General features: G+C 38.1%; 2 protein-coding genes across 11 annotated transcripts in view; one reads left to right on the top strand and one right to left on the bottom strand.

Moving 5' to 3' along the window:
- The window catches only part of XPA (XPA, DNA damage recognition and repair factor), a 33,629-nt gene extending 28,309 nt beyond the window's left edge, over window positions 1–5,320 (top strand). For 7 of the 9 annotated variants that reach the window (XM_080669133.1, XM_080669130.1, XM_080669137.1 and 4 more), the window contains one exon: window positions 1,826–2,812. In XM_080669133.1, the coding sequence (XP_080525259.1) occupies window positions 1,826–1,974 (149 nt within the window). In that variant the 3' untranslated portion in view covers window positions 1,975–2,812. Of the gene's footprint in view, window positions 1–1,825; window positions 2,813–2,870 lie in introns of those variants that run through there. The other 2 variants (XM_080669131.1, XM_080669134.1) reach the window with 1 other exon arrangement.
- Window positions 4,382–14,955, bottom strand: part of NCBP1 (nuclear cap binding protein subunit 1) — a 45,301-nt gene continuing 34,727 nt past the window's right edge. For both annotated transcript variants that reach the window (XM_080669121.1, XM_080669122.1), the window contains exons 17-23: window positions 14,622–14,724; window positions 13,365–13,458; window positions 12,450–12,553; window positions 10,577–10,691; window positions 6,561–6,689; window positions 5,922–6,035; window positions 4,382–4,909 (exon numbers count right to left, since the gene is read on the bottom strand). In XM_080669121.1, coding sequence (XP_080525247.1) covers window positions 4,796–4,909; window positions 5,922–6,035; window positions 6,561–6,689; window positions 10,577–10,691; window positions 12,450–12,553; window positions 13,365–13,458; window positions 14,622–14,724 — 773 coding nt within the window. In that variant the 3' untranslated portion in view covers window positions 4,382–4,795. The remainder of the gene's footprint in view (window positions 4,910–5,921; window positions 6,036–6,560; window positions 6,690–10,576; window positions 10,692–12,449; window positions 12,554–13,364; window positions 13,459–14,621; window positions 14,725–14,955) is intronic.

Below are 14,955 nucleotides of genomic sequence, written 5' to 3'. Positions count from 1 at the left end.
GTGAGAAACCTGATTCCCATTATCCTTACTATAGTTAGCTGATTAATGCCCCTGTGTGTAACTGATCTCCCATCACTGTTGCTGCCTCCTCTGTAGGGAGATCCTCCTTACCTTTCTTGGGCTGCCCCCACCCTACCATGGATGCCTGCTTTACTTGCTCCACTTAATAATGGTTTTAGGACTGGATTGTTCCAGGAAGGAAAAGAAGGGCAAGAAAATGACAAACATCAGTTTTTTAGTACTTCCTTATTTTCTACCATATTTTCCTAGAAATGTAAATACTAAAGGTATGATCGATCATGGCTACTAAGCTAGATTTTGGTTAAGTATTCTTTTAGTGTTAATACTTCTCTCTCTCTCCCCCAAAATTCACATAATGCTCAAATTTAGGCAGAAGTTAGCTTAGCAGTGATTGGGATGCAGTCAGATTTTGAGGGATTTTCTGTGGGGCGGTAAAGGAAAAGTGGCCGGGATACCTTACATCAGAACAAAGTTGAAAAGCAGGTATTGGTACTCAAACAGGAAACATTTTCCTGTCATGTGAAACCATGAAGCAGCTGTGAAGTTCTGGTTAGTTTATCATTTCAATTATTTATACACTGGCCTAAGATAAAATAAAATAATAAAGGGCCTAGAGGACATTTCAGATGTCTAGAAAAATTAGGGTTTTTTGAAGTATGAAATAATAGGAATCAAGCTTAGATTTTGGATGAACATAAACTATCTTAAGGTGTGCAAGCTGAAGCTTAAAAATCGTCTCTGATCAAGTGCTTTTCATACGGGAGGTATGAAAAGGCAGCACAGCTGTGGTTAAGAACACGGACCTGAGCTAGACTGTGCCTCTGTCATCAGCCAGCTGTTTGACCTATGACACACGTTATGTAACTTCTCTGTGCCTTAGTTTTCTCATCTATAAAATTGGGATTATAGTTGTACTTATTTCAAAGGATTGGGAGGATTAAATGTATTTTATACAGTGCATAGAGCAGTGCCTGATACATAGCTCTATATATGTTTGCTTATCCTCATGATGTGATAAAGGCTGAAAATACAAAGACTCAGGTAGCATTTGATTGCTTATTACAGATCTAAAATGGAGTAAAGAAAATGTGATTACTTGGTGCATGTTGATCTTTATGGTTGACATAAAAGGTTAACTACCATACTCTCCCTTAGGTTGTGCTTCTGTCAGTGCTGGGCTTGATGGATCATTGGTTAGAATAGAAAAAAAGTAAATAATTACTGTTGCTTTTTGTTCATTAAACTAGAAACTGAAGTTATTAGCTTGTTAATTTCAAAGTGGGAAGAGGAAGAGACAGACTCCCCTTTGCTGCTGTAGCATCCTGTCTCCCACAGTCAATTGCTTGAACAAATCCTGTTCTTTTACTCATTTTAATTTGTTTTTGCTATCTCTCTAACCCACACACTCCATTTCTGAATCTATTTCATACTCCAATGGCATGAATGATTTGACAGGTCAACCTGGTAGGTTTGTATAATCCATTTTGATAAAGTTAAGGCAAATCATACATACCTACACACCTGATAGATTTCAGCTGAATAGCATTACTGAAAAACTGGCATTTTGCCCAGCCGGCGTATGGTTCAGTGGTGGTGTTGACCTATGAACCAGGAGGTCATGGTTTGATTCCCGGTCAGGGCACATGAGGAATGTGGGCTTGATCCCCAGTGTGGGGCATACAGGAGGCAGCCAATCAATGAGTCTCTCTTATTGATATTTCTGTCTCTCCCTTCCTCTCTGAAATCAATAAAAATTTATTAAACACACACACAAAACCTGTTTTTTTCCCTCTTCTCCCTTTAGAATTACGGCGAGCAGTAAGAAGCAGTGTATGGAAAAGGGAAATGGTTGCTCACCAACATGAGTATGGACCAGAAGAAAACCTAGAAGATGACATGTACCGGAAGATTTGTACTATATGTGGCCATGAATTGACGTATGAGAAAATGTGATTTTTAGTTAAATGATCTGTTTCACACAGTTTAGGTTTAGATACAAGAAATTTACATTGGTCTTATTCAAAATTCACACAAAAAATGCCTTTATAGGTGAAATAGTTGTATAGGTAATGCTTCATTACTAAGTATGTATGTTATGGCTTAAGAGCAAGTGTCAGTTCAGGTCTAACAAGTCTGGTTGTGGGCTAAATACTGGGCCTGATAATTTTTTTCTGGAACAGGGATGGGAGCTTAGTGGTACAGTAGGTTTAAAAGTGTTAGGTGAGAGCTAAAGTTAAGATAAGAAACCAAGGCAAACCTTAGATTGGGGTAGGAGGATGACTTTTAGTAAAGGCAAAAGCTGGCTGCACTGGGTTCTTATTCCAAGAAACAACAGGGATGGTGGTAAACCCTGCCAAGTCAGGGAGAAAGGAGCTACTATTGGGACAAGTCCTGGTTAATAACAGGAAGAAAGAATGAGTTGTAGGGGTCTGATCATGTTTTCTGTATTTGTAGGGTTTACTGTAGGCCCTAATATTAGTCGCTAGATAGCTCTGTTTAAATCTGGATTAAAATGGAAAAACAGCAAGGAAGGTAATTACAGTAAGTTTATCATACCTTGCTAACATTTACTGAGCACTTACATGCCAGGAAACCATTATGCTAAGTGCCTTACAGATATTCTAATTTCATCCTGGGAGGGAAGACAGCTTGCTTCTCTGCTTATTTAGCACTTGGAAAGGAAATGATAACCAAAAACCTGACAAAGAAAGGCAAAAGTCAAAACAAGTTAAACCCAAAGAGGGTTGACTGTAATTACTAATTATTCTCTTTGTAAGTATTCAATACAGAAATGTTAAATATATTTTTGTGTTGATTTTTTTTTAAATATGCTATGCTAAATATTACAGCTCAATAAAAATTGATTCTGAATGGGCAGAAGACCTTCCTGGGACCAAAAAAAAAAAAAAAGCTTCCAGCTTGATGACAACAGAGTAACTAGGAGTTCAGGCTGCTGACAACAGCATTACTGCGTTGGGAGATAAGGAGCCCTTGAGCCACATGGATTTAGGTTCAGATTTCACTTACTAGCTGTGGACCTTGGGTAAGTTACTCCATGGGCTGTTTTTATCTGGGCATAATAACACATCTCTTAAACTTATGAGGATTGAATATGGTGAATCTGTAGAGCGTGGAACGTAACAGCCACTCGTTAATGAGCACATATTGTCATCAAGACCAATAGTTATAGATTTGTCTAGCTGAGATATAGTTCTAGTCACTGTTTGCCTTCATCATTTTAAGACAATCCTGGTATCCAGATACTAATGACAGCCAGGTCTGCTCTGGTTAGGTTGGCAAGTTCACTACTAAATACTTTTCTAGTAAAAGCAAACAAACTTATCTTCATAGGAACTGCTTCCTGAGTAATTCCTGAGAAATTTAGAATCAGGGAAAACAAAAGTATATGTTCACTTTGACAAAAGATAGTAAATGGCATCTGAGTAGACTATATTCTATAGTCACTAAATGTATGGTAAACCAAAGAGATCATATGTTAATGAGAATGCTTAATGCATTATAAACTTATGATTCTATGTTGCACAAATGCTCAAAAATACTACCATTTGTGTGGTTTTTATTTTTTTATAGATTTCAGAGAGGGAGAGAGATAGAAACATCAATGATGAGAGAGAATCATTGATCAGCTGCCTCCTGCATGCCCCCTACTGGGGATTGAGCCCGCAACCTGGGCATGTGCCCTTGGCTGGAATTGAACCTGGGACCCTTCAGTCCGCGGCCAACGCTCTAGTATCTACTGAGCCAAACCAGCTAGGGCCAGTTGTGGGGTTTTATTGGTAAATTTTTTCTAAGGTTTAATGAAAAAGTCTAAAAATGCTAGAAATATGAAATGTTAGATAATACCTTAAATTTGTATGTTATTTTACAGTGCAGTCTCATTTATTATCCTAGTTAAGTCTCAACACCATATAGGAAACAGGCTCAGAAATTAGTATTACTTGGACCAGGTTCTATAGAAACAAAATCCAAACCTAAATCTAATCCCAAGTATAGAGTTTTAGCCAATTTAGCTACTTCTGGAGGAAATGACCAGGGCCTCTAAGATAATGGCTCCCAAACTTGTCTGCACATTGGAATCACACAGAAGCCTTAGAAACTATGGGTGGTATGTGTTGTACCCCGTGGGCCCCGCCCCCCCAAAATTGTGATTAATTTAAAAAATAACTGAAGGTTTCCAGGTGATTTATGTTCAGACAGATTTAGGAACTGCTAATGTAAATAACACTTTTTAAATACAACTATTTTAAAGGGAAAATTTCAAATGGAGGTAAGTACACCTTCAGTAAGAAATCACTAATTTTAAAATAGACTGAGATGATAAATCATGAAATACCAAAATGTAAAAAACATATTTTTAGTTTTATTTTAGCCATGTTAGGTAGGTTATCCATAAGCTGTGAAAAGCTATGCTACTTGGTAATAAACCCATTGTTTCTATTTCTATATACTACTTTGTAAGCTTGACCTCTAGGGTTCACATACCTCAAATCAGTTATCTTTTGTGCCTTAAGGAGAAAAAGTCAATCAGAAAAGTATCTGTCACATATATAATAATACATCCTATGGTCATTGATCGTCACACTGTCATTAGGGAATATTTGCTTTTTAGGGGTAACCAATGCCATATTCTTCCCTGTCTTCCCTGTTTCCTTTAGAAAGTGAAAGGAGCTACAAGAAAGCAAGCATTCAAACCACCTGAAATAAGACAAATTAGACTTTTAAAAATATCTTGACATGAAGGGAAAAAGGACCCTTAGGCCTGCAGGGCACAGAACTGCTGGAACACAGCGAGGATATGAGGGTCTAATTCAGCAGTGAAGAGCAGGTTCTCCAGGGTCACCATGTACTGCTGGATTATTTGGTGATGCTGTGGACACAAAAGGGGGGTTTAGGTCAGAAAAAGAGCACATAAGCAATCTTATAGAATATTCCCCTCAGCAGCCTACCCACGTTGTGAAAAAATGGAAATAACGGGCCCCTGAAAAGCCCCAACATTTGTAGAGGGAAATGAGGATGTTGAATAACTTAAAAAATGCAGTTCTGACCAGCTTCTATGCAATGCATTCACGCCTCATGGCAATGCCTGCTGCTATCACTATTAGACTAGGTTAAGCTGGGTCTCTCTCCTCTAATGAGGGCAAAACAAGTATGACTTTGAGCTACAAAGATTTTTTTTAAAAGATGGAAGGTGGTATATGTTACAAACAGGAGTAGCACAATTGCTACTGTTTAAAACCATGGTTCTGAAATGTAAGAAGAAAAGTTTTGGAATCTTTACAAAAGAAAAAAATTAATATAAATTAATATAGACATTAACAGAGAATTACCCAGTGATCTAATAATCTTATTCTATGTGCACCTCTATAACTTGAATATACTCAGATCCCAGAAGAACTAGGGGTTGTTTTAATTGGCAATAACTAAATCTAGAGAGAATTTTTATTTGGAGGTTTAAAGAACTTTTTTCCTTTTATGACTTCTAATTCAATAACTTTTCTAGAATAAATGAGGACTTGGGCTGTTAATTTTGGAAGACACAGAATTAGTTCCACTCTCCCACCAGGCTTTAATGTAACCTTGCTTTTCTAAGGGCACTGTTATGATGGCAAACAGTGACTAGAACTTTGTTAATATAATTACTGTTCTCTGCATTTTGTATTAAGCTAGGCTAGGCTTTCTAGCAAAGAATGGCAATTAGGAGTCTGAGTGATAAGAACCAATTTAAGCCTAAATATTCTGAGCAAAAGGAGAAAATGGACATGAACTAAAGTACTTATGGGTATTATATAACCTCCTGACAAATTTTATGATTTTTAAAAATGGAGTTTCTTTGCAGCTGAGAATAGTGATGTTTATTATCTAATCAGTTTCCCACAAACCTGTAAGAAGATCTGTTGGAGCCTCTCTATACAGTTCTTATACCACGGTGTTAATATGCTGGTCCCGTCCGTCTCACATCGTACTAAATGCTCAGTCAAGATCATGATAAAGCGCTGGAAAGGGGGTACAGAGTTAGAGGTGTTAACAGAGGGAATGAATTCTTCAGTAACAATCACACTTGACCAAGAGACCGTAAAGATGCTATCTGTTCTGGTGTCTTTATGATAGGTAACTTTCATAATTCAACAAATACTGTCTACAAAGACACACCAGTAATAATGTGAGTTAGTACATCCTCTTTGGCAATAGGTAAGGACCTTTAATGTCTAGATTACTTAGGACATAATCAGAAATGTTAAAGAGGAATCTATGTACAAAAATGTTCATCAAGAAGGAAAACAGTCATTAAATGATCAATAATTGGGAATAATGAGAGAAGTATTTAACATAAACATTCTCAGTTTTTTAAAGCCTGGAAAATGCTCATGCAAGAATGCTGAGTAAACACAATTTGGAGAGATACATGGTTAACCTCAAGTACTCAGCTTTTATTTCCTTTGTACTTTAACTACAAATTAATTTTTTAAACTAAAGAAATATATTTTTCTTTTTACATATCAATGTCCTAGCCAAAATACCTGAAATATGACAAGGAAGAGGTTCTTTTGTTCACTCTGAGCAGATTCCACTTTTTCCTGCAGTCTTTCTATTTGCTCTTCAAGAGCCCCATCTTTCCTGTCACTGCTTCTGTCATCATCATCACTTCTCTACAGAATGCAAAGGAACAAAAGGAAAATGCCATTTAGAATGCTACTGTATTAAATCCCATCAAGTAAGGGAAATACTTTATTCTGTCTGGTCAAATACTATTTGAAGACTTGTATTCTATTTTTTAAAGTACGTTTTTATTGATTTTTTTTTTAGAGATAGAAACATCGATGGCTCCAGGGATTGAGCCCGTAAACTGGGTATGTGTCCTGATAGAAATCAAACTGGTGACTTCTTCATTCATAGGTCGATGCTCAACCACTGAGCCACACTGGCTGGGCTGAAGACTTGTATTCTATAGGGAAAGTACCACCCCAACACACACACAGACATCCAAAAGTCCTAGGGTCAGAAAAATTTAGTGGCACTTGTCTTGAATAATAGCAGTGGGAGTGTTTGCTATTAAACAGAAGTGAGTTAAGCTTTACAAGATAGTCCAATCAGGGAGGAAATGTGTATCTCATATTTTTCCTCCAGTCAAAATGAAAACAACTGTGAGCTCCTAGAAAATATACTTGATTCCTGTTAGTCATCATAGCTATGCTTTCTGTGAGTCCAGAATTAGTTACTACTGAACCATTGCTCTTAGGGGAAATAGAGGGTTACATCTAAACCTTGCCCTAGCCAGTTTTGTGCAATGGTTAAAGCGTCAGCCTGTGGACTTGATTCCCGGCCCCAGTTGGTATGTGTGGGAGGCAACCAATCAATGGGTCTCTCTTCCTCTTCCCCCTCTCTAAAACCAATGGAAAAAAGTATTGGCAGGTGAGGATTAACAACAAAAATACATAAATCTTATAAATATATACAATATAATTTATGATTTCAGAGAGGAAAGGAGAGAATCATTGATCACCTGCCTGCTACATGCCCCATGCTGGGGATCGAGCCTGCAACCTGGGCATGTGCTCTGACCAGAAATCGAGCCATGACCTTCTGGTTCATAGGTTGACATCTGAGCCATGCTGGCCAGGCTATAGTATTTCTCTATACTAAAACACTAGCTGAGAGAAGGACTTAACATTTTCCTGACCCTTAGTAATATGACTAAATTTCTTTGGCTTTCAACCTCTCAAGAATGCTTTCCATCCTCCCCCCCGCCCTGCATTAATCTTCACCTGAGGATATTTTGTCATAGAGGAGAGGTTTTAATAAACCAGTCATCATCTCATAAGTGCATAGATTTAGCTATTTTTCCATAGCTTTATCACACAATACAGATACTACTTTTTGATGGAGCATCCTCATGTACAGATTGGTGAATTTCCTCTTCCTTTTTCTGGGTGTATATTAACTGATTCATGAACATTGGATTCACAACCAGCAGCACTGTAAGTCATGCCTGGACAAAGCTAATCTAACCCATGTATTTTCCCCATCAGGCAAATCAAGGCCTTCTTGTACTTAGGAACACTAGACAGCCCTTCAGTCTCATGCTTGAGGACCATTTTAAGCAGTGAAATAACCAACCAAAATGCAGCACAGAATGAAAACAAAAAGTACAAGTAACGTGGCACTAAATAACATCATCGAAAGGACACTTTTAAATAGGAGCACTGAAACAAGGTAGCATTGCGTTGTTCAATCTCAGCTGGGAACAAGCCCACTGGGCAACTCAAAATGTCCACCGCTCTGCATATGTCTGCCATGACCAGGAAAGCACCGTGAGTATTGACTTTTTTTTTAAAAGATATATTTTATTGATATTTTACAGAGAGGAAGGGAGAGGGATAGAGAGTTAGAAACATCGATGAGAGAGAAACATCGATCAGCTGCCTCCTGCACACCCTCTACTGGGGATGTGCCTGCAACCAAGGTACATGCCCTTGACTGGAATCGAACCTGGGACCTTTCAGTCTGCAGGCCGACGCTCTATCCACTGAGCCAAACCGGTTAGGGCGAGTATTGACTTTTGAGGTTATAAATTATTTTAGTTTGTAAAAATAGAAGCTACAGATAATGTATTCTTATAACTCGGCTATTTACTCGGCTATTTATTCAACAAAGTAGATGACCAATGAAAAAACCGACAGTGCTTTCCAGTCATTAATAAATCTCTACCTGCCCAGTTGAGCAATAACAGAAGGGTAGCTTGCTAATCTTTCATTCTCTAATGCAGTGGTTCTCAACCTTTCTAATGCCGTGACCCTTTAATACAGTTCCTCATGTTGTGGTGACCCCCAACCATAAAATTATTTTCGTTGCTACTTCATAACTAATTTTGCTACAATTCTGTAGAGCCTAAGACCATCGGAAAACACAAATACTTACATTACGATTTATTAACAGTAGCAAAATTGCAGTTATGAAGTAGCAACAAAAATAATTTTATGGTTGGGAGTCACCACAACATGAGGAACTGTATTAAAGGGTCGTGGCATTAGAAAGGTTGAGAACCACTGCTCTAATGGGACCCAGAAAAACTGGGAAAGCCCTTACATAGCTCAAGAGGCTCATCCTTGTAATAGCTGATAAATGGCTGTCCGACATGCAATTCACAGCAGTCATTTTAAGACACTGCTGGCAATGATGGGCTCAATATACCTCTGTTAAGCTTTAACAGTTGCCTTCTAACTCACCCTGAAGAACTTAGGAGTATTCACCAAGGTTATTTTTGTTTGTTTTTAAAGGCTTAAGTCACGATTTTACAGATTAAGAGAATAGGCTCAGATGTTATATGACTTTCCCAGTGTCACAGCCGGCAAGTGGCAGAGACAGGAACTGACTACAGGTGTGTTACATTCCAAGATCCTTTTAGCAAGAAGGTAGGCAGCACCAAATTTGGAAAGTCCATTTCTTTCTAGGTAACACTCTATTGGTAAGGCCCCATCTATGAGAGCCTCTTCTATTCCCCAAACAAAATGATCAGAACCTCTTCACTCTGCTTTTATCTCTAACACACCACCTGCTTTGGGGTCTGCCTAGGCAACTGGGTACATGTTTGTCTTTTCCTAACACTACACTAAGGCAAAGTTCTAGAATACCACTGCCCAGTATACCGTTCTGCAATAAGAGAAAAGTTAGATATATCTATGCTGCTTATCACACTAGACACGTGACTATTGAGCACTTGAAATATGGTTAGTGTGACTAAGGAACTGAATTTTAAATTGTAGTTGTTACCGTATTGGACACCACATTCACAGAGAATGGTGTGGCATGAGGGAAAGTTTCTGGAGTTTGACCCACTTGGGTCAGATCCTAGCTCTGTCACTCATAAGCCATGTAATCTTGATCAAGTTCCAAGTTCTCTCAGCCTCAATTTATACATGTATAAAATGGGGATGACACCATTTACCTTAGAGTATTTTAGGTCCATGAGAGTATGTTTATATACATACATTACATACATGTGTGTCTATATGGAAACTAGAAGCATTTGAGTCTGCTATAGGTTCGTATAGGTCATTAAACTTGCTCTCACCTTCTACTCTGGTAAATGTGTATATAACACTAGAAAATACAGCCAGCTCACCCCTTCCCTCTGAAGTGGCAAAGTACTCAATTTCTTATTAATGAGAAACATTTTCTAAACTTGGAAATGACTGCCTCACCCCTCTCACAGTATAGGTGGAGTGGTAAACATCGATAATTGCCCCCTCCTGTTGTAGCAGAAACGTAGAGAAATACTAGTACAAGTGTTTTCTTTCACTCTCCTCGATCCAGAGATGGTCAACTATAGAAAAGTAAGGGTTGTGGCTTCCTAAACAGGCTCACCATGCAGCAGAGAGCAGCAAACCCCCACGTGCTTCTTCCTTCACTTCTACAAACAGCTATATATAAATTTGGCCTCAGAAAAAATAACTTCCCATTCAAGGTATTGAATTTTGAATATTTTCAAAGAGTTTCTGGTGTACCTTGACCTTTTATGAGTAGAAAGAAGCCTTACCCGTTTGTGCTGTCTTGCGAGTTTTTCTTTAGCTTCATCCAGCTCTTTCTGTATCTTCAGAACGTGTTTGTTCATCTTACGAATTGTAGAGTGCAGGATTTCCCAAACAAACAATCTTAAAGTAAAATGATATTTGGTTACTGTATGCTAACTAACCAATGCTTACAGAAAATAAGACCTCTCAACTTTTATAACCTACTCATTCTTAAGGTCTGGTATAGCCTTCCACTCTTTAGGCAGAATTAGTCATATTGTCCCCATCAACATTTAAGCATCTATCACTACCCATTAGACTCAGGCGAGCTTCCTGAAGGCAATACTGGGTTCTTGTCATTTTTCTTATTTACATCGCCTACGAGATACACACATTGAAGAAATGTGTGCATATTCATAGAAATGAAATGGCAAGCCAGAAAAAACATGAACAAATTTACATGTTCTCTCTTAAACACTAAATATTGGAATTTTCTTGAAGACCTAATCTGAGGCTCATTTTACATGCTTTATACTATTTAGCACACACTCAGCCAATTCTCTTGGAACATTTAAGAAACTCATTAGTTGACAATAGCTGTAAACTGCTGGGCTTTTAAGAATAAGATAAATATTTGTATGTCAGTTACCTTATCAGCAAATTGCTAAAGTACCAGAATCACCTTATAGGCACTTTTAAGTGACTTCTTAACTACTTTTCTGTCTATAAAGTCTCCTAACCCCAAGACATAGCATATAATAGTAGTACTTCCTTGTACAAATTCTGACTTGGATGACAGTTTTAAGTGGAAGATTGTCTTACTATCTGTTTAGAATGTTAGACAGGATAAAAAAAGCAGAGTACTTTAACTCTGGAAAGGGTGGTCAGAGAGAACTTTGCAGAAATAGCTGAGCTTGGACAGAGCTCTTGAGCAGTGTATCCATTCAAGAATGCATGTGTTTGAATTCCAGCTCTGCACTTAGCTATGCAACTTTGGGCAAGCTACGTAAGCACTTTGTAACACTTTCTACTTTGTAAAATATAGAGGATAATGTAACCAGTTCTGCAGTGGTGTTGTAAATGAGCTGCAAATGTAAATCACTCAGGATAATGGCTAACACATAATTGGGTGGTCACTTTTCTGAGAGTTTGGAAGTCTATTGTTTTCATTTGTGAATGCCAACTTAGCCAGTATGATAACCTTAGATCACATCCTTTCACCCTAAGGACTCAGTTTATTTCAGACCAGTGTCCTCTGCCAATAACAGACACAATGAAAAGGATAAATGTGTAGTATTTAAATTTTTATATCTTTGCAAGTAATTTTTCTTTGTTCCCTGTTTTGTGTTAATTCCTGTTGTCTGAGTGCCTGATCAATTATAAAGACTGGGGACTCAACTTAATGAATAAGAACCAAACTTAAAAGTCTCTTTCCTTTAAGGGGAAATGGGTATAGAATAAATCTTCTGCATTAAATCCAGGATTTTTATGACTGAGGTGAGACCTCTCTCGCTCACAGGCATCTGGGTGTCCACCAGGCTTCCCTCAAATCTCTAAAAATGTGTATTTAATCTGTGACTATTCTCCCAGCTCCTAATGTGCATTCTAGGTCCCCAATGGAGCTGGAATTCTCTTCCGTGTTCCATAGTCTAGCCGAGACCCTGACACACAGCCTGATCTTCTCTCCTAATAATCTAGATCCTTACCAGCATTTCTACTTACATGTGTGTCCCTAAGAGACACTGCAACCTGACTGGCTGTATTTCCACTGCCCAGGTGTCTGACCATTAGTATATATTAATATCAACATGGTTTGGATCAAAATTTGGAGCTCATGTGTAAGAACACACAAAAACCAATTCTTAGAGAATAAGAACTTTGTAAAATAATTCATATTACCTAATAAAGTCACGAGATAGTTCTGAAGAGAAGATCCAATTTGCTACTGCAGCACAGTCAACAATCTGTGTACGAATCATCTTGTCTACTAGTACAGCAATCATCTACAATGAGAGAAGAATTCTTAGGGTAAATTGCACTTATATGTAGGCCATAATAATCCCACTGCTAGAAAAGTAAAATAGAATGGTTGTAAGACTTATTCTGCCTTCTCCTTAGCTCTGGTACTTAACACCAGTAAAGATTGAGCAAAAAAAAAAAAAAAAAGAAAAACTCTGAATGGTAACACAAACTTAAAAAAAAATTAGATAATACCATTCTCACCCTTCAAAAATATAGGAATGTTTTATCATAAAAATCTTAAACATATTCTGAAACTTCTTATTTAAATGCCTCTGTATAACTCATGGCATAAAAATATATTGAAAAATCTGGTATATGTTTGCAGAAACTGGATAGACTGCATAACTATTTCCTACCCTACTGGTAGAATCTTTAAGCAATAAGATTCGTACTATTGAAAATGTGTTGAGCTCTGGCTGGTTTGGCTCAGTGGATAGAACGTCGGCCTATGGACTGAAGGGTCCTGGGTCGCAGGCTCGATCCCCAGTGGGGGGCGTGCGGGAGGCAGCTGATCAATGATTCTTACTGATGTTTCCCTTTCTCTCTGAAATCAATAAAAATATATTTTTAAAAATGTGTTGATATTATAGTCCCAAATCGTAATACTTGCTCTTAAAAAACACACAACCAAGTATCATTAATTCACAGCATTAAAAAAATTACATAGATTTTAAAACCATTCTATAGACAGTCAAATGTCATGTTTACAAATTGAAACAATGGTAATAAATAGCCTTGTTTTTATACCCTATACAATCAGAGCCTCAACATGTCTAATTAAGTAGTTTTTACCTGTGGATGGTTCCTCCAGACCTCAAACATAACTCTTAGAACATGTAACTTTCCTTCATCACTTTCAGCTAGGGTTTTGAAGACTTCATGAAACCTTTTAATAGTGGGAGAAAAAAAATACCACATAAAAACTCATTCGTTAAGCATTTTAATGTTTCAAAGCCTTTTCAGTATTAATTTACAGTGCAAAATAACCAAATGTTAACCATTAAGGATATATAGAAAAGGAATGATTAGAAATTCAGTTTGTATGTAATTTGTCACAAAATCTTAAGAGATTTACAATATACCATTGTTAGCCCAGGAGTACAGTTTACTGTGTATCTAAGAATAAGTGAGGTCTAAGGAATCATCTCCAAACACAGGTGATGTATTCTGTGCGACTCACCTTCTGTGGGAACCCTGCAAGTAATATTGTTTGAGACGGGGCAAGGAGGTCAGTTTCTCTGTTTGGCTGGAGGAACATCTGTATGTTCTAATTTTGGACTGACGAGTCAGAAAGCTTTCTTTAGATGCCAAATTTTGGGTGGCTCACAAAAATGCAGTGGGCTCTCATTTCTGCTTAAGTTCCTTTAGGAAGATGTCTAGACAGGGTGGGAGTTTCTTGACTATATACTAGTACTAGGGGCCCGGTGCATGAAATTCGTGCACTTAGAGGGGGATCCCTAAGCCCAGCCTGCACCCTCTTGCAGTCGAGGAGCCCTTAGGGTTATAGTCTCCCCTGGATGCAGGCCTGAGGGGAGTGGGACTAAGCTGGCAGTCAGACATCCTTAGCACTGCTGTGGAGGTAGGAGAGGCTCCCGCCACTGCCTCTGCGCTCGCCAGTTGTGAGCCCAGCTTCTGGCTGAGCAGTGCTTTCCCAAAGCACTGACCACCAGGGGGCAGCTCCTGTGTTGAGCATCTGCCACCTGGTGGTCAATGTGCATCATAGCAACAGGTCGTTCCGCCATTTGGTTGATTTGCATATTAGCCTTTTATTATATAGGATACGACTGTCCTAAGGACCCAAGTTTTCCACAAGTTTCTCTAAAGGTCTATATAAAAAGCATTCCATGTATATATGCAAACTGTACACACAAATGATAGAAGCCATAGGACAAGGATTTTAGTTACCACAAACCAAAACCCATTGTATCAAGTTACATTGTAATACTAAGATGTTCATATTCAGCAATATTAGGTAAAAATGACTATACTGCTGGTATTCAAGCCAAGTTCAAAACCTAAAGAAAGGGGGTGTGTCCTTGTTGCACTTACTTTGCAAGAGCACTGAAGGAGTGGCTGAACGATTTGGCTGCCAAATGTAGCAGAGTCTGCACAAAAACCTCTATTTTCAATGGGTTAAAGCTGAATCCTTCATCTGAAAAATATTCCATAGTAAGACAGAACAACATAAGTATAGCAATTCCTTGGTCCCTCACCTGGAATGCTAAACAGATGGCATGCTCACATCTAAATACTGTCAGACATCCATGTAACATCTGTGAGTACTAACAGACAATAAAAGACCACCACTGATTTCACATACTCAATATATAAAACTAAGCATAATTGTAATTCTTCATTTTTTGGCTGTTTCCCTAATTCTTCT

The sequence above is a fragment of the Plecotus auritus genome (genome assembly GCF_963455305.1).
Source record: "Plecotus auritus genome assembly, chromosome: 5".
NCBI lineage: Eukaryota > Metazoa > Chordata > Mammalia > Chiroptera > Vespertilionidae > Plecotus > Plecotus auritus.
Note: the sequence above shows the minus strand (reverse complement) of the source record. Positions and strands in the feature narration are given on the sequence as shown.